The following is a 27,692-nucleotide window of genomic DNA, read 5'->3' on the forward strand; positions in this document are numbered from 1 at the left end:
ATGTGTCTTCCGCATTTAACCCAACCCCTCTGAATCAGTTAGTGAATGTGTAGGGTTATTACAGTAGAATATTGTATACTGTAGTATAATAAGGTATACTACATAAATATAGTATTATAAGGTATTCACAGCCATATCTTACTTGACATTGGATTGTATATACTCAAGATAAAAGGCTCTGGGAGATTTGCTAGTCTGGCACCCACCAGCTGCTATGTATAGCCTCGCTGCACAGGACTGAAATGAACAGCTTTTCCAATGGAGTAGATGGATCCGTCCTCTCGTTCTACCTTGTGACCACTAGATGTCCTCAGTGCCCAATGTGATTCCTGCACTCTGCAATAACACTGGGAATGGAAATGAACGATGAAACGAAGCACAATGCCAGTCAGCAGTATGCATAGGATGCATGTGGGACATGTCACGTGATGAACATGTTGTAACAGGAATAGAAACACCATGACAGCGGTGCTTTTTAAAACGCGCCCTTCTGTTAGGTTCATATCATCATCCCAGCTCAATAAAGCTCAGTCTCTCCTACAGGTCAGAAATGTGAATATTTATCCACGGCCTTGACGTCCTCCCCAGGAAACATCTTTCATCAGATAATTAAGATGCAAATTGGCACTAATTACCATCGCATTAGTCTATGCATACAAATGAATACCTGTATCAACTCCGGTAATTAGGGGCTCCAGTGGAAGGAGGTCCAGTCGAGGCACAAAGGGCACAGACACGATCGCTACGGGATGGGACAGAAAACCACAGCACTGCTCTGATTGATAAGTAAAGAGTGTTAACACGGAGGGTGTTTAAGGAACGAGTTTAATTTCCTCCCTCCACAGAGGTCATGTGAGTGAGCACAGGAAGTGACGTGTGAGAAACAGAAAGTATGGTGGTTATGCTCTGGGAGGAATGCCCTCAGACCCCCTGCTGTGGGGAGTCTCCGCTCACTTCACACAAAAAACAAAACGAATGACACTTTTGGGGATTATTCAGCCTCATCTTGTGTCAGAGTTCCCAGAGTTGATTTCCTGTATTGATACATAATAATTCTCACAATGCATGAATGAGGCGAGAGGGCCGTAACGTCTGTGGTCTAATGTCTTAAATACAAGATGTGGCCGGGTCACACATATACAAAAAAACTTCCATGGTAACGATTTGAGGGGGGGGGGGGGGTGTATGGATGGATGGCTATCCCCTTTATATGTCCGTGGTTCACAGAGGGGGGTGGTGGGGGGAAGGGAGACAGCACCACTTCGGCTCACTTCCTGTCACAGGAAGCTACAAGCAACTTCAATGGAAATCAACCAGGGTGTGATTTAATTGTTAGTGGCATGATAGTCAAATCGAAAACAACGCTGTAACTGCTTTCCGTTTCCTTTTCTGTTGATCTCTCACAGCCTCTCTTGTATTCTCTCTCTCTCTCCAGCTCTCATTAATAATAATTCCATTCTCCTCCCCAGTAGAGTAGGACCATCCTCATCTGTTCATCACAACATCTTCCTTCCTAAGCGGAGGAGTGTTAGCACATCAGTTTGCAGTGATGCAGCATAAGATAAGGTCCTTGGTTGATAAGGTCCTTGGTTAATAAGTCCTAGTGTGGATCCTCCGTGTGGGTCCTGGAGGGGCTCCTGTTTGAGTTTGAGGCTTGGGAGCCAAAGGGATTTGAACATTAAAGTGAGACAGCCTGGCTGGAAGGCTTGGCGCAGGACTTTTAAAAGCAGGACTTATTCTGAATTATTTCTGAAGATGCATAATGCATGAATCAAAGTGAGTGAGAGAGAGGAAAGAGAGGGACTACCTCACCCCAACCTCTTGCCTTCCTTCTTGACTTATTTTTCTCATCAGTAGTATCCCTCAGCTCCATCTCGCCTTCTCACCTTTCCTCGATCTTTCCATCCACCCCATTTTTCTTTATTTTCCTCCCCAATGTGTTCATTCCACCAACATCTCTCTCTCTCTCTCTCTTTCTCTGTCTCTCTCTCTATCTCTCTCTAGCCCAGCATCTGAACTACTGTGTTCTAGAAGAATCAGCTGTGTATAAATAATTCACATTGAGAAGTAGTTTCTGGTCAATGATTACATAGACTGACCCGCTGGCTGGCTGGCTGACTGGCTGACTGGCAGATTGACTGGTGTAAGACGGATGAGGCAGCCGCAGGATGTATGCTAGTGCCCTCATTTAAGTTTACAGGAAGGAAGAAAACATACACACACACACACACACACACACACACACACACACACACACACACACACACACACACACACACACACACACACACACACACACATACACGCTCTATCCTAGTTCACACTCCTTCAATTCAAAGACACATCAGTGTCACAGAAAACCACAGAGCAGCTGATCTAACCATTCATCCATACTGCAGGATTTGATTATAATGACTTGGTTCGACAATAATGACCAAACACTCTGAGCATTTCCACCGCAGCAGCACACGATTTCTCTCCTTCCAATTGGCTGTGGTGTGATTTGTCCTCTCAGTGGGTTATAACTGAACTGTATTATCTTGGTGTTTATTGTTCATCGTTCCTTCCTCCTCCCCTGACATGTCTGCCTGATGGTGAAGATACCGGTTTCGTCACAAATGGCAACCTATTTCCCTACAAAATGCACTACTTTTGACCAAGGCCCTATATGAGCTGTGGTCAAAAGTAGTGCACTATATAGGGAATAGGGTACCATTTGGGATGAAACCCTGTTAGTGGGTTTGTCCTGCATCATTAGGGGTAAAACACTTTAACAGAATGATGAGTTTCTGTGAAGTCATTGCTGAAGTAGATCGATAAAGATTTTTGTAGAATTCATCAGCGATTGCAGAGATAATTGCCCCCCTTGTTTCCCAGATTTGTTGAATGACGACAGTGAAAGTGATTGAGCTAATTTGTGGTCAGAATTGAATCCTTACTGATATTGTGGGTTTCTATCCGCAGCAGTTGAATTCTGAACCGTGGCACAGCGATTGGTTGTGTGCCACTCGTTCTACAGTAGGAATAGATACAGCAAGGATAGGTCTGTTCTGAGTCCTGTGCTTCTCATTCTCACCAATCGATAATGTGGAGGTGCCTGGTGTGGTGTTTATGTGAGTGGAAGCCATGTGACATTCTCTGTGGATTAGTGTTGGAGATAATGTCGATGACACGCCACTCCCTCTCTGATTGGGACTGAAGCCTGGCCTGAAAATAATAATAGTCTCGTTAAGAGACTGCATGTCATATTTGGTTCTGTGATTAATTTGATAACGCCCATAGGGATACGTAATATGAGGATCATCAGCATCAATGGAGCTTTTTGCCCTTGCCACCAGAAAGAGCAATTTGTTCTTAATGCAAGTTAGGGGACTTTCTGAATTACATATATTTTTTATTTAACCTTTATTTAACATGGCGAGTCAGTTAATAACAAATTCCTATTTACAATGACGGCCTACACCGGCCAAACCCGGACGACACTGGGCCAATTGTACGCCACCCTATGGGACTCCCAATCACAGACGGTTGTGATACAGCCTGGATTTGAACCAGGATGTCTGTAGTGACGTCTCTAGCACTGAGATGCAGTGGAGTAACCAGAGTCTCCCTGACCTAAATTTTGTCTGTGATAATAAATGTGCATTTGAAAAGCCTTAGAGAATAGCCTAATGATAAGACATATTTCACTCACATTCCCTGTTAATCAGAGGAGGCTGGTGGGAGGAGCGGTGGGAGGATGGGTTCATTGTAATGCCTGGAATGGAATTAAGGGAATGGTATACAAACAAATAAAACATATGGAAACCACATTCCATTCCAGCCATTACAATGAGCATGTCCTCCTATGGATCCTCCCACCAGCCTCCTCTGATGTTAATACTTTAATGTCTTTTAGCCTAGAAATGGCTTAGGCTACAGGTTGTGGTATGAATGAACATAAATCATTTCAGTGTGTGTGTGTGTGTGAGGAACGTTAATAATTTACGTGTACGTGTGTGTATGTGTGTGTGTGTGTGTCTGTCTGTATGTGAATTAGCGCACAAGGACATGGATCGTGTAGGGAGGGGACAAGCGAGCAACTCACATAACAGCGCATTGTATATAGCTGCATCCCGCGGATGCACGTGGGGATGTACATCTGCAAGAGCGGATAGGAGAGTAGGGACCAGGCGAATAAGACGTTCTTCTGCATGCAGCCTCTGCGCAAACAAGAAGCTTGGAGAAAAACGAAAGCGCGTGTAAACGCTAATTAACGCCTTTTTATTAGCCGGAACTGTTTCTAAGGGGACTCCTTAAGAATCCATGCAGTTAGCTAATCACACCAGATCACATACGGAGCACCATCTGTTCATTTTCGAGCGACAATAGTTTGTTCAGCCAAACGCGGACGGTTCAATCAGTCTATCCTAGATTCAGTGGACTGCGCTTCGTCGGTGGGCTGATGATCTATGTGGGCTACACAGCCGTGGACTCATGTTTTGAAACAATGGGTCAATGCACTAGGTTGAATGTGTTGCTGTAACGTCCGTGGATGATGGCAGGGGTACACGCTTCCGAGGCTGTGTCGGGACATTTGCTAAATCCTACCATTGCAGCCTCTCCAGCACAGGACGCGACACAAATAGCGGGGTTGAACAACAATGACGCCACCGTGCTGCCTCCGACTGGCACCCGGGCATACCTGGACATTTCGGCGGCTGCCTTTGCCCACGGGCACCCGGTCTATGGGGCGGAGGGAGTTTACACCAACGGAAGGTACATGGACCACGGGAGTCCTCGGACGGGCAGCAGCAGCCGTGACAATTCCGCCGAAAGGAGTCATGGAGGCGTGAACGCACCTTGCGGCATTATGAAGGTTGGTTTGTTGTCATAAAGCCTACATTATCATGTCACGTCAATCATAGGAAGCTCTTGAAGGTTAATGAGGGAATCATTATCTCACAGCTCTCGCAAAACCACATGAAGCCTTCAGGTAGCCAGTGACTAGCCCTCATTGTGATTCATTCTATTGTTATGGACCCAGGGTTAGATGCACTGTTTGTTAGTGACAAAGCTATAATAATTATTATAATAATAACGGATGCTCAGTTGCTACTGTGTAACAAACTGATGGTCTAGTGCCGGGTAAACATTTTGCTAAGGGAAATGTTATGATGTGGTCTATCAATCGCAGTTAAGCTACACGTCTCAGAAACAGTTACAATGGTACAAAGAAGGTAGGACTAACTGATCCAATGCTCTGAAGTTTGCGTGATTTCCTTCTTCATGCCTTGAGGTGCTGATGGGGCGGGAAGCTGCTGCAGCTCCGTCTGCTGCTGCTGCAAAGTTAGGTCACCAAAGGTGAAATAAAGGCTGTCCTCTGCTATGAGCGCAGTTAAAGGATGCAACTTAACAGTTAAGACATTCCCTCCCTGGATAGTAAAAAATGCCTCTATAGTCGAACTACGCTACTGTTCCAGTAGACTTGTAAATAGAGTACTGTGTAAAAGCAAAACTGCCAATGCTATTTAAATCGTACGCAAAACTTGTTTGTTGACCGTTAAGATGAGGCCTAGCCACAAAGTCTGGGCTCCTCAAGGGAATTTCAAACAGATAGGCCTACATATTACACATATTACAGAGAACATGTCTGCCTTTAGTCACAATTTCCCCCAAGTCTCATGTCTCCTACTCCAGGATGTCTTCAGTCAGATGGTGTAGCATGACAGACAGACTGGGGGGCCTTGTGGAGAAGCTCTGTGGAGAAGCTCTGTGGAGAAGCCTTGTGGAGGTGGGAGTTTTTGGAGAGAGAGTGGCATTCTGTCATTATGAGCCAGTTTGCTTAGCAACCGGTATAAAACCATAAAGCTATCTATTTCCCCTGTTATTGAATTCCCTGTGGATGTGCGGGCGAACAAACCTAAACACTGCCTGCTCTCTGGTTTGAGGTGCTTCTCTGAGGTGTAGGGGAATCCTTGAGAAAATGAACAAGTCCCTGACTGTTGCTTCTCTTCACCACAGGGTGTTTTTCCCCCGTTGATGAAAAGCAGGGCCTGTTCTTCCAGGACATTCCATGGAATAGTATAACTCGAGGCGAAGGCCTCAATCCCTCCACTCCGAACTTCCCTCCGAAAGAACTGGAGCCATCTACTGATGTTCATAAGTTCAAACTTCATAACAGAAATATGGCAAGAATGCAGAGCGGATCACGTTGTCAACGTGCTCTAGGTCTTAAATCCTCTAAAGCTTATTCTCCGAATGTACTGTCCTGTTCGTATGCCATTGTATTGTTATACTTATACGGCTTTGTTGCAATATATGTGATGCACATGGTGATAAACATGTTTGGAGTTTTCGTCTGTAAGTCAGCTGAGCCGTGTGGCAACTTTGATCTCTCTCCAACTGTTGCTATCGGAAGGACGATGCCGGACAAACAGAACCAGTAAAGAAGACGCACTCCTTCGCTAGAGCAATGCACCTAGAATGTAGAGACTGCCTCGACCCAGTCAGATAAGGGTTCATTGTCCGTATGGCTTACGTGATTCACGTCGAGGAGAGTTCACCACGGGATTCAGGGTCAACACTTTGAGTGCCAGGCGTGAAATGCCAGTTGACAGACAACTCACCGTAGGTTCTAAGTGTGTGACTCTGTCAGGCCTGCGTGTGAAAACCCAATCAGATAACCATGTCCTCTTTTAGCAGCGCATCAGAGCATCACTGTCGCTTCCTGTTCTCATTCCAATATGGATGCGTTGGTCCTCCAGCACACCGACGTCCGCTTTTATCCCTGCATGTCTCCTAAAGGCCTACACGCATCCTTGGGCGTAAAATAGTCTATCTAAAGGGTTAGTGTTCTGGAACCGCTGTCAGAGAACAGTTGGGGTCAGCGGTTCTTTTAGATCGACTCTGCTGCGAATGCAGCCAAGAGGGCATGTTTATTCGTAGAATCAGAGAGGAGCGTCGCAACACAGTGAACTTCGTCGTCGGTCACGACATGGGGAACACACAGATAGAGAGTGGCATGATGGGAATCTGGGTCAGCTCTCTGAAGTAGAGCTGGGCGATATGGACCCAAAAAATCCAGATCGTGATAAATTGCCTGAATTGATACGATGACGATAAATAGAAGGATAGTTAATAACATTAATGTGCAACAAGTTTTTTAAACGTTTCATTTAAACTACTACTAGTTTGATGGTTGTATCCATCAACTGTCCCATGAACAATCACCCATATTAACACACTTATTTCATTTCAAACTTCACATTTCTCTAGTATAGGCTACGTATCGTAATGAACCATATCAGGAAAATGCCCGCGATAAATTATCATTTTTGGTTTATTGTCCCAGCTCTATCCTGTAGTGTGTTGTAGTGCTAGTGTCATTCATGTGTAGTGCTGCTGGAGCTTCTGTACCCACACACACACGTTTCATCAGCCTGAAACATGAGCTGCGGGGTCTGAGCGGTCTAAAGGGGGGAGTGGGGTAGAGAGGCAAATGAGCAATTACAGCATTGTGCTCATTACAGAGTTGTTCCGGAGGAATGAAAACAAAGTCGTTATTTTTTAATCCTCCTGTTTGGACTTGACGTGTCAATGTATGGCATGAGGGAGCAGTGGAGACCCCATCTGTGTGTGTATTGTTGAACCAGCCAAATCCTGCAAGGCTGTCACCCACTTGGCATGGTGGGAGGGAAGGGAGAGCTTCGAAAGTGGTTGGAGGGGACGGGGACAGGTTGACCGGGGGCTGTTCCAGTCTGTTTTTTTAAAGCAGGGCTGTGGACAGCTGCAGACTCCTGCCCTGCCTGCCTCATTTTAGCTGACTGTTGGGGAGACGGCTGTCTGCCTTGCCGGCCTGCCAGCACAGACCGAGAGGGATAGGAAGGATCTTCCCCCAGCACTGTTGTGACCAAAATTAGTTTCTTTATCTCTCCCCTCTCCCTCCCTCCCTCTATTGCACGCTCTGAGGGGTTTTTGACCTCTGGAGCAAATAAAAGGTCAAAGTCTTATTCAGAGCGGTTACTGGAAAGATGAACATTGTCAGCATGACAAAAGCAGAGCAAAAACATGACGGGATAAAATAATAACAGATGTTATACAGAATAATACACAGAACCTCAACCACAGTGCTTTGTGGTCACAGAGCTAGCTGTTGGGACCTACCATATAGCCCAACTGCATGCCCCCCCCCCCCCCCCTTTCTCTCTCTTCACCAACCCCTCACCCCAGTCATTAGTCATGTCACTAAGGGGGCAGGACATCAGCTCATCCTGTCATTTATTAAACCCCTTTCCCCTTTATTAACCTAGTGTGTCCTACTTCTGGTTGACTAACAGTAATTCAGATCGCTATCCTGTACCAGTCCTGGTCACATGGCTCTATAATACATTAGTCAAGCACTCAGAGAGTGTGAGAGTGAGATTAGTTCTCTATGTGACTCTCTCTCTCTCTCTCTCTCTCTCTCTCTCTCTCTCTCTCTCTCTCTCTCTCTCTCTCTCTCTTTGATAGAGAGAGATATGTGTCTGTTATAGAGATCGAGAGGGGATCTTTTTTTAAATAGATGGCGACGTTCTGCGATGATGTTTCAATGAATGTTTTGGATCGGCGCTATCAGAAGAACTCTGGTTTGAGTGCAGCAGTCTTACCTACTCCTTTCAATCTAGGTCATATCTAAATCCAGCTCCAGTCGCATTCAAGGAAAGAGATGATTCTGGGTTCTACGTAGAGAAAGGAATCTCATCCGCAATCGAGCATAGACTCTGAGGTGCGTCTGTCAAACCATTCCCCCTGTACTGGTGGTGTGGTGGAGGAAATTCCATTCTAGAGCTTTACCCAATAACCACTCCTTGGCTTTGGATGAAAACCCCGCCTCCACCCCCCTCCAGTCATTAAATACATAAAGCCCTTAGAAGTTTACCCAGATGTCTCATAGTCTTTATCTAGTTCGGCAGTGCCAGAAATTCCCCAGATCCCCAATTCCCCCGAGCCCCAGATTGATCCCAATGCTGCCCTGGGCAAACATGGAATTCTTTCCCCAAACGTTGAATCCTGGGATTGTCTTCATCCACACCTGGATCGGAGAAGCACCGAACTCAGTCAGATCCTTCTCAAATAGCACTGATGGATCCCATCGGTACCGCTTGGCGTGCGGAAGCAGAGAGAGCAGTCTATGACTTGGGTGGCTGGAGTTTTTAACAATTTCTAGAGCCTTCCTCTGACACCGCCTGGTATAGAGGTCCTGGATGGTAGGGAGCTCAGCCCCAGTGATGGACTGGACCGTATGCACTACCCTCTGTAGCGCCTTGCGGTTGGATGCCAAGCAGATGCCATACCAAGCGGTGGTGCAGCCAGTCAAGATGCTCTCAATGATCATGAATATTAAAGATCACAGTTAATGTCTCCTCATCTCCATCACTATGACAGACCACCCAGAGACATCATGGAAATTAAGTTGTCACAGTCTCACTCTGGACAGAGGACTATGAGGTGAAGGGGAGGCAAAGGATGAGGAAGAGGAGGGGGGTAGATGAAGATGGATCTGCATCATGGCAGATGGATATGCATGCTCAGTCTTCTGGGACTCTCTTGGCTGTTGATCTCAAAGCAGCCATCTGTGAAACGCACACATTTCAAATACTTTATTTGGATTCAAAATGAAACATTGACATGCAAAGGTCCAACATATTGTATAGGTCATGCGTGTGCACGGGCACACCTATCCCAATCCTCCTCTCATCCCAAGTTCAAACAATCAACACTAACAGCAGGAGACCGAAAGCTCTTGGACATCAAGTTTGATTTTTGGAGGTAAAATGTTACGATAAATGAAAAGTAAATAGCGTGTACTCTTTGTTCAAAGTCCATAATGCTTGAGTCCATATTGTGGATCACGAGCACAAATACTAGCACATGCCCATCCTCCTATCCCAGTTGAAAGCACAGTTTGAACAGTACACAGATTTCTCTTACTGGCATTTTCTCAAGCACCTCTTTTCTTGCCAATTCCTATGAAGACCGATGCCTCATCATGTCCAATGTGAGGGTTTCTCGAATATTTTAGTACCTCACAAATAAGCTCATCTTAGCCGCTCAAACACACAGACGCATTTCGTCTCTTTGTCTGTCCCATATGGGCAGTGAAGCTTCATGCTAAAGATCCCTGTTTGGTCCGAAACTATTTACTGTGGCACCTGGCCCGGGCTTCAGAGCAGAACTCTTGTCACAGTACTGAGAGAACACTAGTAGAACCATGCTCTTGTTTCATGGGGGGCTCTCCTGAATTGTTTATTACATATCTTCCCTTTATCTGTTTCGCTTGGGGATGATGACTTGTGCTAAGTGAACAGGAACCTCAATCAGCTGTGTGTGAAATTGGTGCCCAGATTTAAAAAATAGCTTTCTGAACTGATTTATTTGGACACTGGGGTGTGTGGGTAAACACCTCATTTTAACGTGCCTTACAAAGAAACAGTGATGATGCTGACAGACAGAGGTAGTGGCAGTGGTAGGGACAGTGTTATTTGGTGTACAGGGTTGATGTGGTCCTCTGATGTCAGAAGAGCAGCGAGGATATCATTGGATACTGGAAAAAGTCTGATCAAAAAGTCTGTTGAGGTCTCTGAAATTAGGTCTCAATTTTAATCAAAATGTGTCTGTCTGATGTGAGAAGTGAAGCGGTATTTGGTTTTGGAGCCGTTCACAGGGTGATCTACCGATCTGAGGGTTAATTGCTGCACTCGGGGCATTTTAAATGGAGAAGTAACGATGAGTAATATTCAGACTTTATCCGCTCAATATATCCCTGGGTCATTTGGGCCACTATGGTGCTGGTGTGATGAATGAACGTGGCGGTATCGCTGCAGCAACAGCCACTCCGACGGTCTCTTGTCATCTGACATGTCGTTTGGTGGCCTTTCAGATCTCACTTCCCCCTCTCTAACGGAAGTGACTTCCTTTTGATTGGATGTCTAGCGCTTCTTTTTGTTCTGAGTTTTTTGACTGAAGTAAAGACATGAAAAAGAAAGAATAAAAAATATGCCATATAAAGGATATGGTGGTCGATAGGCTGAAGTGCAACAATGAAAAGAAACCAAATGTCTTTTCGTTGTCATTTTAAAACATCAAATATGTATGTATGACAAAGATGAGAATCCGAATTGGGAATCGTCAGAAAGTATTTTCGAGAAGGTTGTCCTCCGGAAGGTTTTGTGACCTCTTAACAGTTTTAGCTTCTTCTCCCAAAGTGTTCATCTCTAGCATTACTTCTGATCGAACAGGGGTTACCTAACCAGATTTAGGGAACGGAAAAGAAACACTTTCTGTTTCAGGGTTTTTATTCTTTCCCCCGTAATTAAAGTGGTAGAAATGAGAGAATAACAGGTAAAACCACAGTGATTCCTCCTGGATTACCTGGCTGTGTTTTGGCAAGCAGCTGATCTGTTTGATTTGGCCAGCGGTGGACAATGTCTACACGTCCACACCACTGCATTCATGTCTCCCTTGTTACTTCCTCTCTACTCCTCCCCAGATGTTTTCGTTGTTACTAGTCCACTGAATAAACCAGCTCTGCACTTCCTTCAGTAAAGGATAGGGGAAGGGGGAGAAGAAAGGGGGTGGGGAAGGGTGAAACTGAATACTCCCAGTCATTCCGCAACAGGAAGTGAGCTCAGCTTTTAGATTGTGGTTAGTCACGGTGCAGCACACACCGGCTAGTCGAGCGTTATTAGCCACCAAAACAAAGGAAAATTACCTCAGCAGTCAGCAATGTGGGCCAGATTTATTCTTCAAATCAGCTACTCTACGAACATACTGTAGTAGTCTGAGACGTACTGAAAGCCAATCATAATTGAGAGGTAAATCCTTCACAACTACAATGAGCTGAGAAAATACATAATAATGGAACGCAGCCACACCTTAACTAACCACAACAGGAAGGAGGAAGTGCGGTCGCTGACCTTTGTCCCTCTTGACCCTGGGGTTGAGTTTCCGTGTGGCGAGCCAGGAGCCAGGGGGATGATAAGCAGTGAGGGGGGGAGCTGAGTGTTAGAGGGTAGAGAGGTCTATATCTCTATCTCTACCCAGGCCTCTACCCAGTTTTCCAGCGACAGGGTCATTCTGATGGGCCCACAGCCCAGCCTGCCTGAGTGGCAATTATAGTGCTCTCGTGCCCTGACACTGTCAGAGAGGACACTGCTCTTGTCAAGCTTAATAAACGTGTGTGTCTGCGTGTTACAGAGTGTGTGTTTGCATAAGTGAGAGCTGAGAGTGAGACTTTGACATTACACACTGTCATCATGTGTTTTGAACATAACACATTGCAGGACACTTTTCCCCTGGTTAAATACAGTGAATCTGCAAGTGTGTGTTCGTCGCTTGGAACAGAGCAAGAGAGTGGAGGTGTAAACTGTCCTATAGGATCAGGGACCCGTGGCTCTGCTGGTGCTGTGCTGCTTGTCTCTGTGGGCCTTCTCTGCTGCTGTGTTTTAAGAGCTGCTGCTGTGTTGCCTCTCCCGCCACATGTGGCCTCGTTCAGTTCAGTTCCTCTATCCCCACACAGTGCTGAAACCTCAGTCCACAGACCTACACCAGTCAGCAGCCTATTTATAGGCTGTGGTGGGATTGTCTGCCCTACGATAATGAGCACACATCTTTCATTTGTTCTTAGCCAACCAACCAGCATCCTCAACCAGCCCAATGTTTTGAATCAAGCCGAATGTCCTCAACCGAGTCCAATGTTGTCAACCAAGTCCCTGTGTATCTTTGTGGCTGTGAAGTGAAATGTGATGGGGTTAGTGTACCATCCTGCTGTAGTCTATAGATCACAGGGGCCCTCATAGAGAGGGGCCCATCATGCAGAGGGCTCACACAGTCAGTCAGGCTATTCCAGCACTTGTGTATTGACCCGTGTGGTTGATGATTGGCAGGCCAGATCGTGCCAGCCACTCACAGATGGTGCCACGGCTTGCCTTGGCACAGATGGCAATGGATGAGGAGGAAGAAATGGGGCTTTAAGTATAGGAGGTGTGTGTGCTTGTGTGCTCAGTCACGTGTTTCTTTAAGACATTCGTTGTTTTGTGTTAAGCGTGTGTGTGTTTGTTTTGAGTGTGTCTGTCTTTCAGGCTGTGTGTAGTGTCATCTGAAATGGAATTTGCCAAGCGAGCAGACAGCAATTTTTCACAACAAGGGGGAAATTCCCTGTCCTCGGCGGCAGTCGATTTAGAAACAGAAAATGACCAGTTTGTTGCTTTGTGATGGATTAATTATATGTCTCATTCCAATTTAGCACTTCCCTTCGGACTTGGAGTGTACATGCATGTGCATTTGCACGTGACGTGCACGTGTTCGTCTGTGCGCATGTGTGTGAGAGAATGAGAAACACAGAAAAGGGGAAACCTAGTCAGTTGCGCATTGCGTTCAACTGAAATGTGTCTTCAGCATTTAACCCGAGCCCTCTGAATCAGACAGGTAAGGGGGCTGTCTTAATCAACATCATTAGCACCTGGGGAGCAGTTGTTGGGTGTTCACTGCCTTGCTCAGGGGCAGAATGGCCGATTTTTACGTTGTCGGCTTAGGGATTCAATCCAGCAACCTTTCGGTTACTGGCCCAACTCTCCTACCCGCCAGGCTACCAAGTATTTGACCATAGCACTGATTTACATGTACAGCCCCAAAAATGACAAAACATTTAACCAGGTAAGTTGACTGGGAACACATTCTCAGCAACAACCTGGGGAATAGTTACAAGGGAGAGGGATGAATGAGCCAATTGGAAGCTGGGGATGATTAGGTGTCCATGATGGGCAGATTGAGAATTTAGCACCAGGGTTAACACCCCTACGATAAGTGCCATGGGCTCTTTAGTGACCACAGAGGGTAAGGACACACATTTAACATTTCATCCAGAAGACGGCACCCTACACAGGGCAATGTCCCCAGTCACCGCCCTGGGATATTTTTTAGACCAGAGGAAAGAGTGCCTCCTACAGTCCCTCAAACACCACTTCCAGCAGCATCTGGTCTCCCATCCAGGGACTGACCAGGACCAACCCTGCCTGACTTCAGAACCAGCAGTGGGATGCAGGGTGTTATGCTGCTGGCTAACATAGGTACAGCATAGGTAAACATACGCATAGCACTGGTGGCTTGCGTTCTGTCACGTTGGAACTAATGTGTTAGATGTGGTTGTGTATTGAGTAGTCATTGCTTTATTCATGCTCTTGTCCCTGCATGTGTCACTCACAGTGGGTTATAGTTAGGTCCTACAGTACAGAGGCGCAGACACACACTGCATTCCACGGATGCTATAACCACACAAATACATACACACTCGTACGAACACACATGTACACACATACACACAAACTCTAATCATAAATCATTTGTATGCATTTTGGAGTGTATTTGCATATGTGTGTAAGGGGCTGGTCGAGTATATCCCTCATGTCTCTCTGTGTGTGTGTGTGTGTGTGTGTGTGTGTGTGTGTGTGTGTGTGTGTGTGTGTGTGTTACTTTAGAATAAGGTATAAATCAGCCAGAAGTATATCAAATATAATATGTTAGGGATCAACTTTGTGTCCAGGGGTCTTATGTTATCCTCAGCTTTTTACTAACAGATCTGTCTGCACTGGGTGGAAAAAGTACTCAATTGTCATACTTGAGTAAAAGTAAAGATACCTTAAAAGAAAATTACTCAAGTAAAAGTGAAAGTCACCCAGTAAAATACTACTTGAGTAAAAATCTAAAAGTATTTGGTTTTAAATATACTTAAGTATCAAAAGTAAAAGTATAAATAATTTCACATTCCGAACATTAAGCAAACTCGACGGTTTTAAGCTAGCCAGGGGCACACTCCAACACTCAGACATTATTTACAAACAAAGCATTTTTGTTTAGTGAGTCCACCAGATCAGAGGCAGTAGATGACCAGGGATGTTCTCTTGAGAAGTGCGTGAATTGGACCCTTTCCTGTCCTGCTGAGCATTCAAAATGTAACGCGTCCTTTTGGCTGTCAGGGAAAATGTATGGAGTAAACAGTACATTATTTTCTTTAGTAAACGTTGTCAAAGTAAAGTACAGATATTTCAAAAAACAACTTAAGTAGTACTTTAAAGTATTTTTACTTAAGTACTTTACACCACTCTCTGTGTGTGACGTGTATGTTTGTGTTTGAGCATTAACTTGGAGCTATCACTTGGTGTGTGAGTGTGTGTGTGTTTGTGTCATTGTCTTAAGGACAGAGATAGAGAGAGGGAGGAAGATTGCGAGGACGCTGTGTTACGCTGTGTATGAGAGGTTTGTGTGTGTGTGTGTGTGTGTGTGTGTGTGTGTGTGTGTGTGTGTGTGTGTGTGTGTGTGTGTGTGTGTGTGTGTGTGTGTGTGTTTGCGATGGTCAGTGCATGTGTCAGTCAGTGTCTCAGAGAGGGAGATGGAGAGAGAGAGGGAGATGGAGAGGGAGATGGAGAGAGGGAGATGAGATGGAGAGGGGGAGAGAGAGAGATGGGGAAAGAGAGATGGAGAGGGAGAGGGAGATGGAGATGGGGAGAGAGAGGGAGATGGAGAGAGAGAGGGAGATGGAGATGGAGAGAGGGGGAGAGGGGGAGAGAGAGGGAGATGGGGAGAGAGAGGGAGAAGTGGAGAGAGGGAGAGAGATGGAGAGGGGGAGAGAGAGGGGGAGATGGAGAGGGGGAGAGAGAGAGGGAGATGGAGAGGGGGAGAGAGAGAGGGAGATGGAGAGAGTAAATCATTTGTAATTTGATACTGAGACTGAGCAGTAACTAGAGACCCAGCGCTGAGAGGAGAGCAGCAGAGAGTAGAAGGAGAGAGCTGTACTGCAGTACTCACACACGCGCGCGCGTCTCTCTGTACCACCAGAAAGTGCTACGGGGACATGCAGAGGAGAAGCTGATCTTGTCATAGTTTAATCCATGAACTAATGTCTATTAATTCATGTCTTTTTTTGTGCATTGATAAAAAACAGACTGGCAGGTGAATGATTAAATGGATGCCACTAAGTTGATCACCGTTGCTTTACCTGTTGATTTCGGATCAAATGAGCAGAAAGGGACATGCAGTACAGCCTGGCAGAATCCTATCAGACACCCATCAGGACAAACCTTAATACGGCGACCCAGTTTAGAACGGCAGAGTGTTAGATAGGGACACGGATGAACCCTTTTAGAACCCTTTTAGATGGAATCAAAAGGGTTCTGCAGGTCAGGGAGGGAGTGCAGTGGACTGTATCAGAAGCCAAGGACAGAAGGAATTCAATTGTGTGTGTTAGAGGTTGCTGCATTGATGGATTTGCGCCTGGGATTGGGGTCGGGGTTGGTCTAATGGGTCAGGATGTGTGTGTATGTGTGTGTTTGTCCATGCTGCGTGTGTGTGTGTGTGTTTGCGAACATGTCCATGTGTTTATATGTGTTGGGTGTTAGACATGGTTATCGCTAAGGGCTCAGACACACCAATAGTGTTAGCTGGCCAAGAGTACTTAGCACCTCTGAACAGAGTGCGCACCCATTCTACATCGTGTGAAAATGTTGGCAGTTGGACGTCTACAGTGGGTGGTCCCGAAAACACAGCGCGTGTGCGAGCCTTAAGATATGGTCTTAGTACAAGGCGTGTGTGTGCGTGTGTGTGTGTGTGTGTGAGGGTGATTACGCAAGGGATTGGCCGGAGACGACTGAGGAAGTAACCCATGCTGTGCCAGCGGTAAGGGGATAACACATGGATCAATGCCTGCTACAAGACTGCTCTGTGGAGTGTTAAAACATGGATGGCGGTAGAGAGAGACACAGGAAGAGAGATACAGGGCAGAAGGAGGTGGAAAGAGCTTGGCCGAGGGAGAGGAACCCCGTTGATAAAGGGATAGAGAGAAAGTACTTCAGGTGCTAGTGCGTTATGACTTCTCGTCACCCTAAGCAGTTGGTTGGGCCAATGTGTGACACTGGGATAAAACATTTAAAATGGTTGAAAAAAAATATAAAAGGATTTTCATGCGGTTCCACATGTGTACATAGAGGAATGAAAGTGAATATATGCAAACTGGCCCATAACTCCAGCTATACAACAACATAGGACTAGGACTATACATCCTTTAAGCAGGGTTCATACAGACATTGAGTATTCAAATTCAAAGACTTTCACTTAAAACATTTTTTTTTTTTTTTAGGCCTCGCCAATGTATTGATATTCAAATTGTTATGACTAAATATGTGAAAATAATGTTTTAAATCAACATGGGAGTTTTATTGAATATAGTTCTGATCCTCTTTATTTTATCTTTATTTATAAAGGCAAGTTAGTTAAGAACCCATTCTTATTTACAATGATGACCTACCGGGGAACAGTGGGTTAACTGCCTTGTTCAGGGGCAGAATGACAGATTTTTACCTTGTCAGCTCGGGGATTTGACCCAACACTTTCAGTTACTGGCCCAACGCTCTAACCACTACGCTACCTGCTGCCCCTCTTAATTTGGCGCTCTGCATTTTCACTGGATTTTGGCCAGGCGGGACGCTAATGTCCCACCTATCCCAGAGAGGTTTTAAGGGAATGACATTAAGAAAATCAAGATTATTATCAATGACTAATCAACAGCTGTAACAAGTTGTCCAGTGTAGGAAATCCTCACTGGTCCCCTAGTTCATAGAAAGACCCAACTTCACCAGGTCGTGGTACTCTATTGGGAAAGTGGACTGGCTGTCCTTTATGATGTTTCCAGAAAGCCTTTTTTTCACAGCCTGTTTCCAGGAAAACAGAGGTCTCGGGGTTGTGGTCATATCCACTTCAGTTTAGGGCAATTCCACAGTAATGGAATTACACTGAGACTCTGATCTTTCACTTTAAAATGTATGCCAAACAAAAACCATTGATTTCAAAGTTGAACAACCCATAGAAATCTATACACAATAATTACTTTGAAAAAGTACACAGTAAATAATAATAAAACACATTTACTGGAAAAACTGTGCATATGCAAAGTTTGGTAACAGAATTACAGTAATCTCCCTCAGTTGTATTATTATGATATATTTTTTAACCCCTTTTCCGTGATATCCATTTCATAGTTATAGTCTTGTCCCATCGCTGCAACTCCCCTCCGGACTCGGGCGAGGCAAAACACAACCCTGCCAACCCAGAAGCCAGCCACAACAATGTGTCAGAGGAAACCCTGTTCAACTGGTGACCAAGTCAGCTTGCAGGCACCTGGCCCACCACAAGGAAATGCTAGAGCACGATGGGACAAGGATATCCTGTCTGGCCAAACCCTCCTCTAACTTGGACGACACTGGGCCAATTGTGCGCCGCCTCATGGGAATCCCAGTCTCAGCTGGCTGTGACACAGCCTGGGATTGAACCCAGGGCTGTAGTAGTGCCTTAGACTGGTGCGCCACTCGGAAGGCCCAGTTTTATTATTTTTTACAAACTTTATATCTGAACAATATCTGCTGAGACTCAGCGTAATTCCGTTACTGTGGAATTGCCCTTCAGTCAATTCAGGAAGTGAACTGAAATTACAATTACAAATTTGTCTCATAGAAAAGTATTCAGGAGAATTGAAATGTGAACTTAGTTCCTGAATTGACTCACTTGTAATGTAATTGACCTCAACCCTGCCAAGATCATTTGGAAAGTCCCAGTAAACTGTGTATTGCCTGTAGAAGTCCTTGTCAACTTGCCTGACAACTAAACAGAAATATTTCACTGCTCTATGTTTGTTCCATACTTCAGTCAGACTGCCATTGTTGAAGTCGTTAGTGGAGACGTCAAAATGAGGGGTGTTGTACGAAACAAAGTCATCAGCAATTGGACCATCTCTAACCAATTAGAGTTTCAAAGCCAATGACTAATTTTCTAAACTCAGCTTTACCCCCGTGTGTTCTGGTGTGTGTTCTGGTGTGTGTTCTGGTGTGTGTTCTGGTAGAGACGCAGAGATGTCAACCATAACAGTACTGTGATCATCATAGAGTAACTTTCAAGAAGAAAAAAAAATCATAGTGAAACAGATGTTTTAGGTTTATTTATAGTGATTTTGATGTATTTGAGTATTTGAGTAGTAAATCTAGCTCTTTTTGCCCCTAATGGTTCAACTTTGCCATTGAAATTGTGATATAGAGGCACCTTGAGAAGTAGCTTCACGTCAGGGTTCCTCAACTGGCGGTTTTATTTGGACCCCCAAGTTTTCTGAGCAAAAATTTAAAAAAAAAATAAGAAATAATGTTTAAAAAAATGATGTATATATGAATATACTTTAAAAAAATGTTATTGTTGGACATAATAGACTAAAAACACCCGGAATCAGCTCGAGGTGATTTTAATTCAAGAAATCTGTTCCCAATTATTCCATAATAGAGAGAAAAGTAATTGTATACAAATGTGAGCAAGGTTTGAAATGATTATGTTTTAGTCAAACAATATATCTGTTTGGGCTTCTTGCAAATGATTTGTAATTATGTTCCGGTTCCCTGACCATCCGCTTAAGAAAACATTGGCCCGCGGCTGAATCTAGTTGATGATCCCTACGTCATCTCAACGGAGGGATTCAGTATGAAATACACTCCCTTCTAGATGTGCTGGGTGGTACCACCTCAAGGCTTACTCTAAAAGCAGGTGACAGCGTACCTTATTTGGCAATGGTCTTGGTAAGTGGAGTGTTGTAATATATTTTGCACGCTGCTTCCTTGACTAGGCTACTGACGTTACTCAAAATTCAGAAGGCGGTAAGGCACATTTCCGCATATGAACGAATTCAGCATTTCTCCTTACCGTTTCACACACATCAATGTGCTTTTAATGAAGAAATGAAAAACATGTCGGCTATTCGTAGCTGCATCCTTCGTAACAAGAAATAGATGACAATGGTTGTCACGTCAACTAGTTTTATTTTTTCCTAACGCTTGCTAACAGACTTGTAATTGTGAAAAGTGAAAGCTTACCTGTGAGAGTGGTAACCCTGGTAGTTGTACTGTTAGGTTTATTATACAGCAGCAGCTGATTGGGATCTGTAATAAAAATACTAAATACTAAAAAAGACCCAAGGTTAATCTGTGGGTTAAATTGACCATTGGAAAAAGAGCTCCTGTGTAAATACTGCCATGCAGGTTGGATTGAATTGAGCCCCGAATCTTCCTTTTCAAGGAGACGATTGCACTTTTTCTTCCCAAAACAATACCACAATAAATATGAGTCTATATTTCCCATATGGCGGAGTCAAACTGACACTGCAAGTGGCAATAGACGTCAGGAACTCTGCGCCTTACCGCTGTGAGTTAACGGTCCAGATTTGTATTTGTTGGCGATGTACATAACTACATTATCAGAGCTTGCCAGTGTACTTCTGGTAAGTATGCCTTAGTGAGAAAGTGTTGGGATCAGGTATAACTACATTTACACGCCCCCAAAATGAATACTTATGAACAATTCACCCCAACCACAACTTCTCACCTGAATGTGTTTTGTTTTTTTAATTTCAAGGGGTTGACAGTAAGACTTTAAGGGATCACTGCCCGCTGTGAGGACAAGTAGATGGGGGGATTGGAGGAAAAGGTTCGGCGGCGGTGATAGAGAGGATGGGAAGAGAGGGATTCTGTCTGTCTGCGTTTTGTTTTGTGTGTTTATGTTTGTGTTTGAAGTTCTGTTTCCCTGCCAGTATCCACTTCCTCTTGTGTTTTTGGTTTTGCAGCATTCATTAAGGTCACCCGCTTTCCCACTCCTTCACCCTTTTATCCTGTACCAGATTTCTCCTTGTGTTTTCATCTCAATTAATGACCTACTCCTCTCTCTCTCCACCTCTCTCTCCGCCTCCAAATGGCTCACGATCGGGGCCTTGGATCCATTTCTTTTTACTGAGAGTATCTGAGTGTCTGAGTGAGAGTGAGTGAGTGAGTGTGTGCATGCTGTGGACCAGCAAGGCAAGGTTGAGGTTGAAGTGACCTGTTAGTTTATGTAACGGCTGTTGTGGGTGTTGATTGTGTGATTGTGATTGGCCCAGATTGCGGCACTCGAGAGTGGCCCATTCAACGTCCGCCTCGCTACCCTCTCCCTCTGTCTCTTTCTTTCTCTCCATCTGTCCCCCAAACCCAGAGTTCAACAGGGGGTGACAAAATTACCTTATTATCCCAAAGCCAGTGACTAATTGAGGGCCTGGTTCTCTGCAGCCTCGGAAATGAGTGGAGAGTAGGGGAGGGAAGAATAGGGGAGAGAAAAGGAGAGGAGAGAAGAGTAGAGAAAGGGAGAATAAAGGATGGGGAGAGGGGATAAAGGGAGAATAAGTTAAGGGAGGGGAGAGGAGACAAAGGGAGAAGAAAGAAGAGGAGAGGAGAGGAGACAACGGGAGATGAAAGGAGAGGAGAGGACACAAAGAGAAGAAAGGATAGGAGAGGAGACAAAGGGAGAAGAAAGGAGAGGAGAGGAGAGAGGAGACAAAACAAGCTGGCACAGATCCAAACCCTCCAGACCTGTGAGGCGGCCATTTTAGGCCTACTAGAGCTGCACACATCAGGATTATTTAATAACTGTTATTTACCATGTTGTGTGTGTGTGTGTGTGTGTGTGTGTGTGTGTGTGTGTGTGTGTGTGCGCGCACCCTCACAGGACTGCTTTAGATGAGCAAAGACTAGCTGTGTTGTGGGAGAATGTCGAGTAGAGGGGGTTCAGGGAAACCAAGGTGCCCTATAAGGGTGGATCAGGGGACCAGCACTGTAAGGGTTAACCAGACGTTTTCTCTTGTTTTCCACCCAGCTGACTGGTTCCCTGCTTCTCTCTGTCGGTAGTTTATTAACATTCGTGCTGTAGAAAGCCATGTTGCACCCTGGAATTGATTGAATTCGCTCACAAGGTAGCGATGAGAAAGGACAGTAATTTCCTGGTGCCAGACTGTGTGTGTGTGGTGTGTGTGCAAGCTCGCTCGCTTGCGTATATGTGTGTGTTTGTATGTGTGTGCATGCGTGCATGCGCGCGTGTGTGAAGGGGACGCAGGTGTGTGTTTACCCACCTGCCTGTCTGTGTTTGTGTGCCTCCCGGCTGTGAGGAAGGGACATTGTCAGGGCCGCCTGAAAGTGGGAATTGTGGGAAAGCGTTGTATGGCTGTGACAATGCAGTCCCCTGCGGAGCCACCACTCTCTTACCTGCCACTTCTGCTCTTTCGTCTGAAGGTATTTGGGTGGGTGTGTGTGTGTGTGTGTGTGTGTGTGTGTGTGTGTGTGTGTGTGTGTGTGTGTGTGTGTGTGTGTGTGTGTGTGTGTGTGTGTGTGTGTGTGTGTGTGTGTGTGTGTGTGTGTGTGTGTGTGTGTGTGTGTGTGTGTGTGTGTGTGTGTGTGTGTACCAATACAGTATGTGTTAACGCTCTTTCCATTTCTTCTCTAATAATGACTGGAAACTCTCTGGAGAACTTTCAACAAACCTAACTGCACCAAACAATCCATTAAGAACAGGGCCACGGAGAGGCCAGCTGGTCAATGGTATTGAACTCCCGTATACCAAAAGTAATAACAGGGGAGAGAGGCTTATAGGCCGTTCTAAATACATCAGTTACAACACTGTGTTTATTTTTACTGTCCGTCATGAAACCTTTCGATACATGTGGCCTGCTGACAGTAAGGCCGTTGGTGGAGGCTGGAGGGTCGTTCATCATATCCCACCTTTCTGAATATGGGGAGGGAGGGAGGGAGCAGCTCTCCTCTCCTGTACTTCATCTCATTTCCCTGCTGATTGCCTCTCCTCTACCTCTCTTCTCTCCATCCAGCCCCATGCATCTCCGATGGGGCCAATTATCTCGTCCTGTACATTACTATTTCAGCCTTGTGACGGGTAGAGAAACTGAAGGGGGGAGGAGCGTACGCCCTCTGAGGGTGACACTTACGGAGGAGGGAAGATGGAGGTGGGTGTAAGATGGAGGGGGTTGGAGGGGGGTAAGATAGAGGGGTTGACATGAGGGGGGGGGGGGTCATTTCCTGTCTCATCTCTCGGAGGTTAGAGAATGTTCTTTGAACCATAATGTTTTAAATCCCTCTTCCTAGATGTTCTAAGAAACATGGTATCTCCGTGGATTAGGTTAGATAAGTGTTCCTGTCGCCTGCACCGCAATGTCTCACATTGTCACATTGTCTCTCTCTGTTGAATCACATTTTTAATGCTTACAGAGCACATTTGATCTTTTAAGATATTTCCCTGTGTGTGTGTGTGTGTGTATGTGTGTGTGTGAGAGCGAGAGAGAGAGAGAGAGAGAGAGAGAGAGAATCTTCTCATCTCTGGAATCCGCTATCTCAGATCCACCATCTCCTATCCCCTCTGAATATTCCTCCTAGGAGATATTTCCAATTCAACATGTTCACTCCATTTCAAAAGGTTGACACCATCACCAGCAGCCCTGCATGGCACGACATGGAGCTAGCAGTAGGGCTCTGAGAGGGAGAGTGCAAGTGAAGCCGGAGCATGCAAGGAAATATGAGGAAGGGAGGTAGAGAGAGGGGAAGAAAGGGAGAACGGATGGAGGGGGAAAGAAAGCAGGCGAAGGGGGAGCATCAGGAGTGCCGCAGGGACCTGTTGCCACAAAAAAAGGGCAACCAGTGGAGCCCAAACACTTTTGTAAATACAACCAACCAATATTTATCTGTTGATTTATTTTCCTTTCTATTTGCACACTGTTACGACACTACATAGCTAATAATATAACATTTGACATGTCTTTATCCTTTTGAAACCTTTGTGTGTGTAATGTTTACTGTTAATTTCTGATTGCTTATTTCACTTTTGTTCTTCACTTGCTTCGGCGAAGGAGAGAGAGAGAGACATATGCTTGGGGTCATGGAGGGATACTCACAGAGTGTTGCAGTGTTATGAGGGACCGAGGGAGATGTCAAGGTGAAAGAGAGGGGAGGGAGGTTATGTGGTGGTCAGTTTAAGATTGGGCAGGTGCCAAATTAGATTAAGAGGTAACTGCAGAGCAATCGGATTACAGGCTAGTTTATCAAATGCTGATGCCAGTGTAGCTGGCAGGGCTGACCTGCATGCCACGGGAGTCGTTAATACACACATACAAGCGCACACACACACACACACACACACACATTTCATGCATGTACGCACACACGCATGTATGCACGTTGCACACACACACACACACACACACGCATGTAAGAACACACACACACCCACTTCAGATAACCTCCCTCCATATCCTTTTTTCAGCTACCCTTGTTATTCTCTTTTGTTTGCACTTGAGCTTGTCCTTGTAATGAAATGTCCCCCTCCGTCTTCTCCACCGGGGTTTCCCTTCCCTCCTGCACCCTTGTTCAGCTCCACAGCAGATGAGAGAGTGTGCGTGTGCGTGCGTGCGTGCGTGCGTGCGTGCATGGAGACGAGAGAGAGGAGAGGATCACATTTCCCAGAGCAATCGCTGCCGAAGCGATATAGGAGCCGTGCAGTTATCAGTCATGAGCATCTTCAGTGCAGCCTGCAGATGCCTCTAGACCTCACAGTATTGATCTGACTCTGACAGGACGCGTGATGTCATATCCTGATGCATGAACATGTTTGTGTGCAGTCACTTGGGTATTCTATGTTCGATCTCCATGTTGGGGCTGTCATGCATGTACACTAGTTAGCGTGTAGCTAGCCTGTTGCGTGTGTTTCATTGAGTGTGCAGACTAAAGAGGCCGATGGTGGGGGATTCCAGGTGCCAAATGGCTTGCCTCAGCTCAGTCCCCTGAGGTGATACTACCTCTCTGTTGAGTCTCTATGAAAGGGAGACTAATGCTAGGATATAGTGCCGATGGAGAGCTCAGCGACTTTTATTACTGTTGATCTGATGTAGCTTTGTGTGGGGTTTCAGTGTAGGATTTAATGTGCCTTTTCAGAGTAGCTTTCAAAATGTTTGTTTATATAGGAACTGTACGGTATAACATGGGTTTCAATGTACGTCTTACCTACTGGGCACCGGTGTCAATTCAACGCCTATTCCAAGTTGGTTCAACGTAATTTCATGGAAATAACGTTGAAACAACGTTGATTCAACCAGTGTGTGCCCAGTGGGTAGTGACTACCTCTCCATGTAGCTCTTATAGGGATCATAGTCCTCCTCAGCACAGCAGATGAACATGGTATTTGGCCATCTTGTCACGATCGTGTGGGGGATTGACGGACCAAAACGCAGCAGTTGGAAAATAAGCCATCTTCTTTTATTAACACCACGAAGATGAACACGACACAAAACTCTATACAAACTAACAAAACAACAAAACGACCGTGAAGCTACAAACGTTGTGCACATACATACAGGCTACAAACGTTTTACATAGACAACGCTAGACATCTACACTCAACACAAACCCATATACTACACCCCATAACCCCTTTACCATATAAACACCCAAAACCAACAAAACATAAACATTCCCCATGTCACACCCTGACCTAACTAAAATAATAAAGAAAACAAAGAATACTAAGGCCAGGGCGTGACACATCTAGACATTCTGTACTATCTCTGTCCTCACATCCAGGCCTGATTGGCTGATCTGGTGGCTTGGCTGAAGGCCTTGGATTGGTAGCACGGGGAGACAGGCTGTCCATTAGACCAGATGGAGAACGGAGGGTAGTCGGTGTACTGGAGTGTTTTTCATGGCTCCTGCCTCTAAAGCCTGTTCCCCTGCTGGCTACTGCTCCTGGCTGGGGTTAATGCAATCTCCTATCCCTGTGGTGGTGGTATTGGAACAGGCTCAGCCTCAGCTGTGGAGATTATCCGGACTGTCTGCCCATGACATCAGACCAGGTTCTTCGTTTGAGGAAATGTGTGAATTTGCCTGGATGTATGGAGATATGGAAGGCTTCACAGCTTCACAGCTGCACAATGTAACATCATTCTGGCTCCATCATACTTGGTTTCAGACAGTAAGGTATTGACAAATGGTGACAGTAAGTGTCATCTTTCTGTCTCAGAGATTCGTCTGGTTTTCTAACGTTTGCTGTCTGACGTGACGGTTTGACGGGCGGCGAGGGGAAGAGGATGTGCACGAGGCCTAGTTTTTACTTTAAACACAGAACATTAAAAGGAAGCAGGGTGAACACCAGCCGCATAGTGCTGAGTCAAAGGATCGGCGGAAAAAACAGCAGTTTGTGTGTGTGTGTGTGTGTGTGGCGTGTGTGTAGCGTGTAGCGTGTAGGGAACAGCTGTGAGCTAATGCTTCACAGGGTTTTCTGTGGGCGGTTAGGTTTTTGGACCGGTTGCTGGGCAGACTGGAGTCTAACAGTCAGAGAGGGGCTGTAAGTGTCTTGCGTGTTTATTGACTTAGTTAAATCCTCATATAGAAACTGGAATGTGGATGACTTATGCATCCAGCGTGCTGACTCAGCATCATTCAAACTACTCAGAGGTCTGAGAGGCATCACATCCCCCTCACATCATAATAAACAGACTAAAGTGAGCTCAGCAGCTCCACTCCTGATGTCTCACTGTCCTCTCACTACCCTCTATCCCCTACGTCTCCCCTTCAACACCGCAGACAGATGTCCTGGGGGAGGCCTTGAGGAGACACTATGTTCCAGTCAGCAGCTATACACTCCTAGCACTCACAACTTCAGTCCCTATGCTGAAAATAATATATTTACTTGTATGTCATTTCAAAACATTTAAATATATTTGTATATTTTGTAATATATGGACTTATTACAAAATGGTCCGTTTTCATATATTTCTACGTATAATGTTGATTTATTGAAATATATGGGGCTCTCACAACTTCAGTCCCCGTAGAATCACGTTATTTATGGCCATCATCATGTCTAACCTTGTGCCTAACGGCTCAACACGACGACTCAACACGACGACTCAACGCGATGACTCAACGCGATGACTCAACACGATGACTCAACACGACGGCTCAACACGACGGCTCAACGCGACGACTCAACGCGACGACTCAACGCGACGACTCAACACGATGACTCAACACGATGACTCAACACGATGACTCATGTTACTGTGCTGACTGAGACGACATGCCGAACCTGTTTGTTTCTTCTTCTCCGTGAGAGATGGATGCTGTTCACCCTTATCGCCATGGCAATGAGAGAGGGACGTACTGAACTGGGTCCTTCACTGACATGCATCAGTGCTCGTTCTCCTTCTCGTCCTGCTGACGATGAATGCCCTGACCTGTAACTGTCACACAACAGGTTTTAGAGTCCAGATCGATGTCCATCCACTCTGATTCTAAAAGCATTGTCACACTAGTCTAATTGAATGGTGTACTCCAAACGTATTTCGTTGAACATTCAAATGTGACCTTAGTGCCTGGATCTTTTGCTCCACCATTTCTCGACCCACTCAAAGCCCAAAAAAATATGTTTATTTTTCTATAGGCGCTGCTGACCTTGTGTAAGTATGAATTATCAAATGAAAAGCATCAAGATGCTGGGCGACCCAACCGTCACCTCAACTCTCCACCTTTTTCAATTAATGAGGAGGCTGCAAGATAACGAATAGATTTAGTGAACTTTCATCTTTAAGTCAATTTTTCTCTCATATTCAGCTGACAAATCTTATTCAGATATTATATTTTTGTTTCTTGTGAAGACTAAGACAGATATACTTGATGCCATGAAATAAAATGACTTTTATATTCCTGCATCATTAGCTCAAGTTTTATTTGTCCTTTATTGCGGTTGCAGTGTCCCTCTTGTTCTCTCTCTCTGTCAGCAAATACGTGCAGAGT

The 27,692-nt window shown here is 45.3% G+C and overlaps 1 protein-coding gene across 1 annotated transcript in view; it reads left to right on the plus strand.

The window, feature by feature from the left end:
• Window positions 1–4,007: 4,007 nt before the first annotated feature.
• The window catches only part of LOC129832973 (inactive phospholipase C-like protein 2), a 95,060-nt gene continuing 71,375 nt past the window's right edge, over window positions 4,008–27,692 (plus strand). The window contains exon 1 of the mRNA XM_055897152.1: window positions 4,008–4,858. Coding sequence (XP_055753127.1) covers window positions 4,535–4,858 — 324 coding nt within the window. The 5' untranslated portion in view covers window positions 4,008–4,534. The remainder of the gene's footprint in view (window positions 4,859–27,692) is intronic.

The sequence above is a fragment of the Salvelinus fontinalis genome, chromosome 34, assembly GCF_029448725.1.
Source record: "Salvelinus fontinalis isolate EN_2023a chromosome 34, ASM2944872v1, whole genome shotgun sequence".
NCBI lineage: Eukaryota > Metazoa > Chordata > Actinopteri > Salmoniformes > Salmonidae > Salvelinus > Salvelinus fontinalis.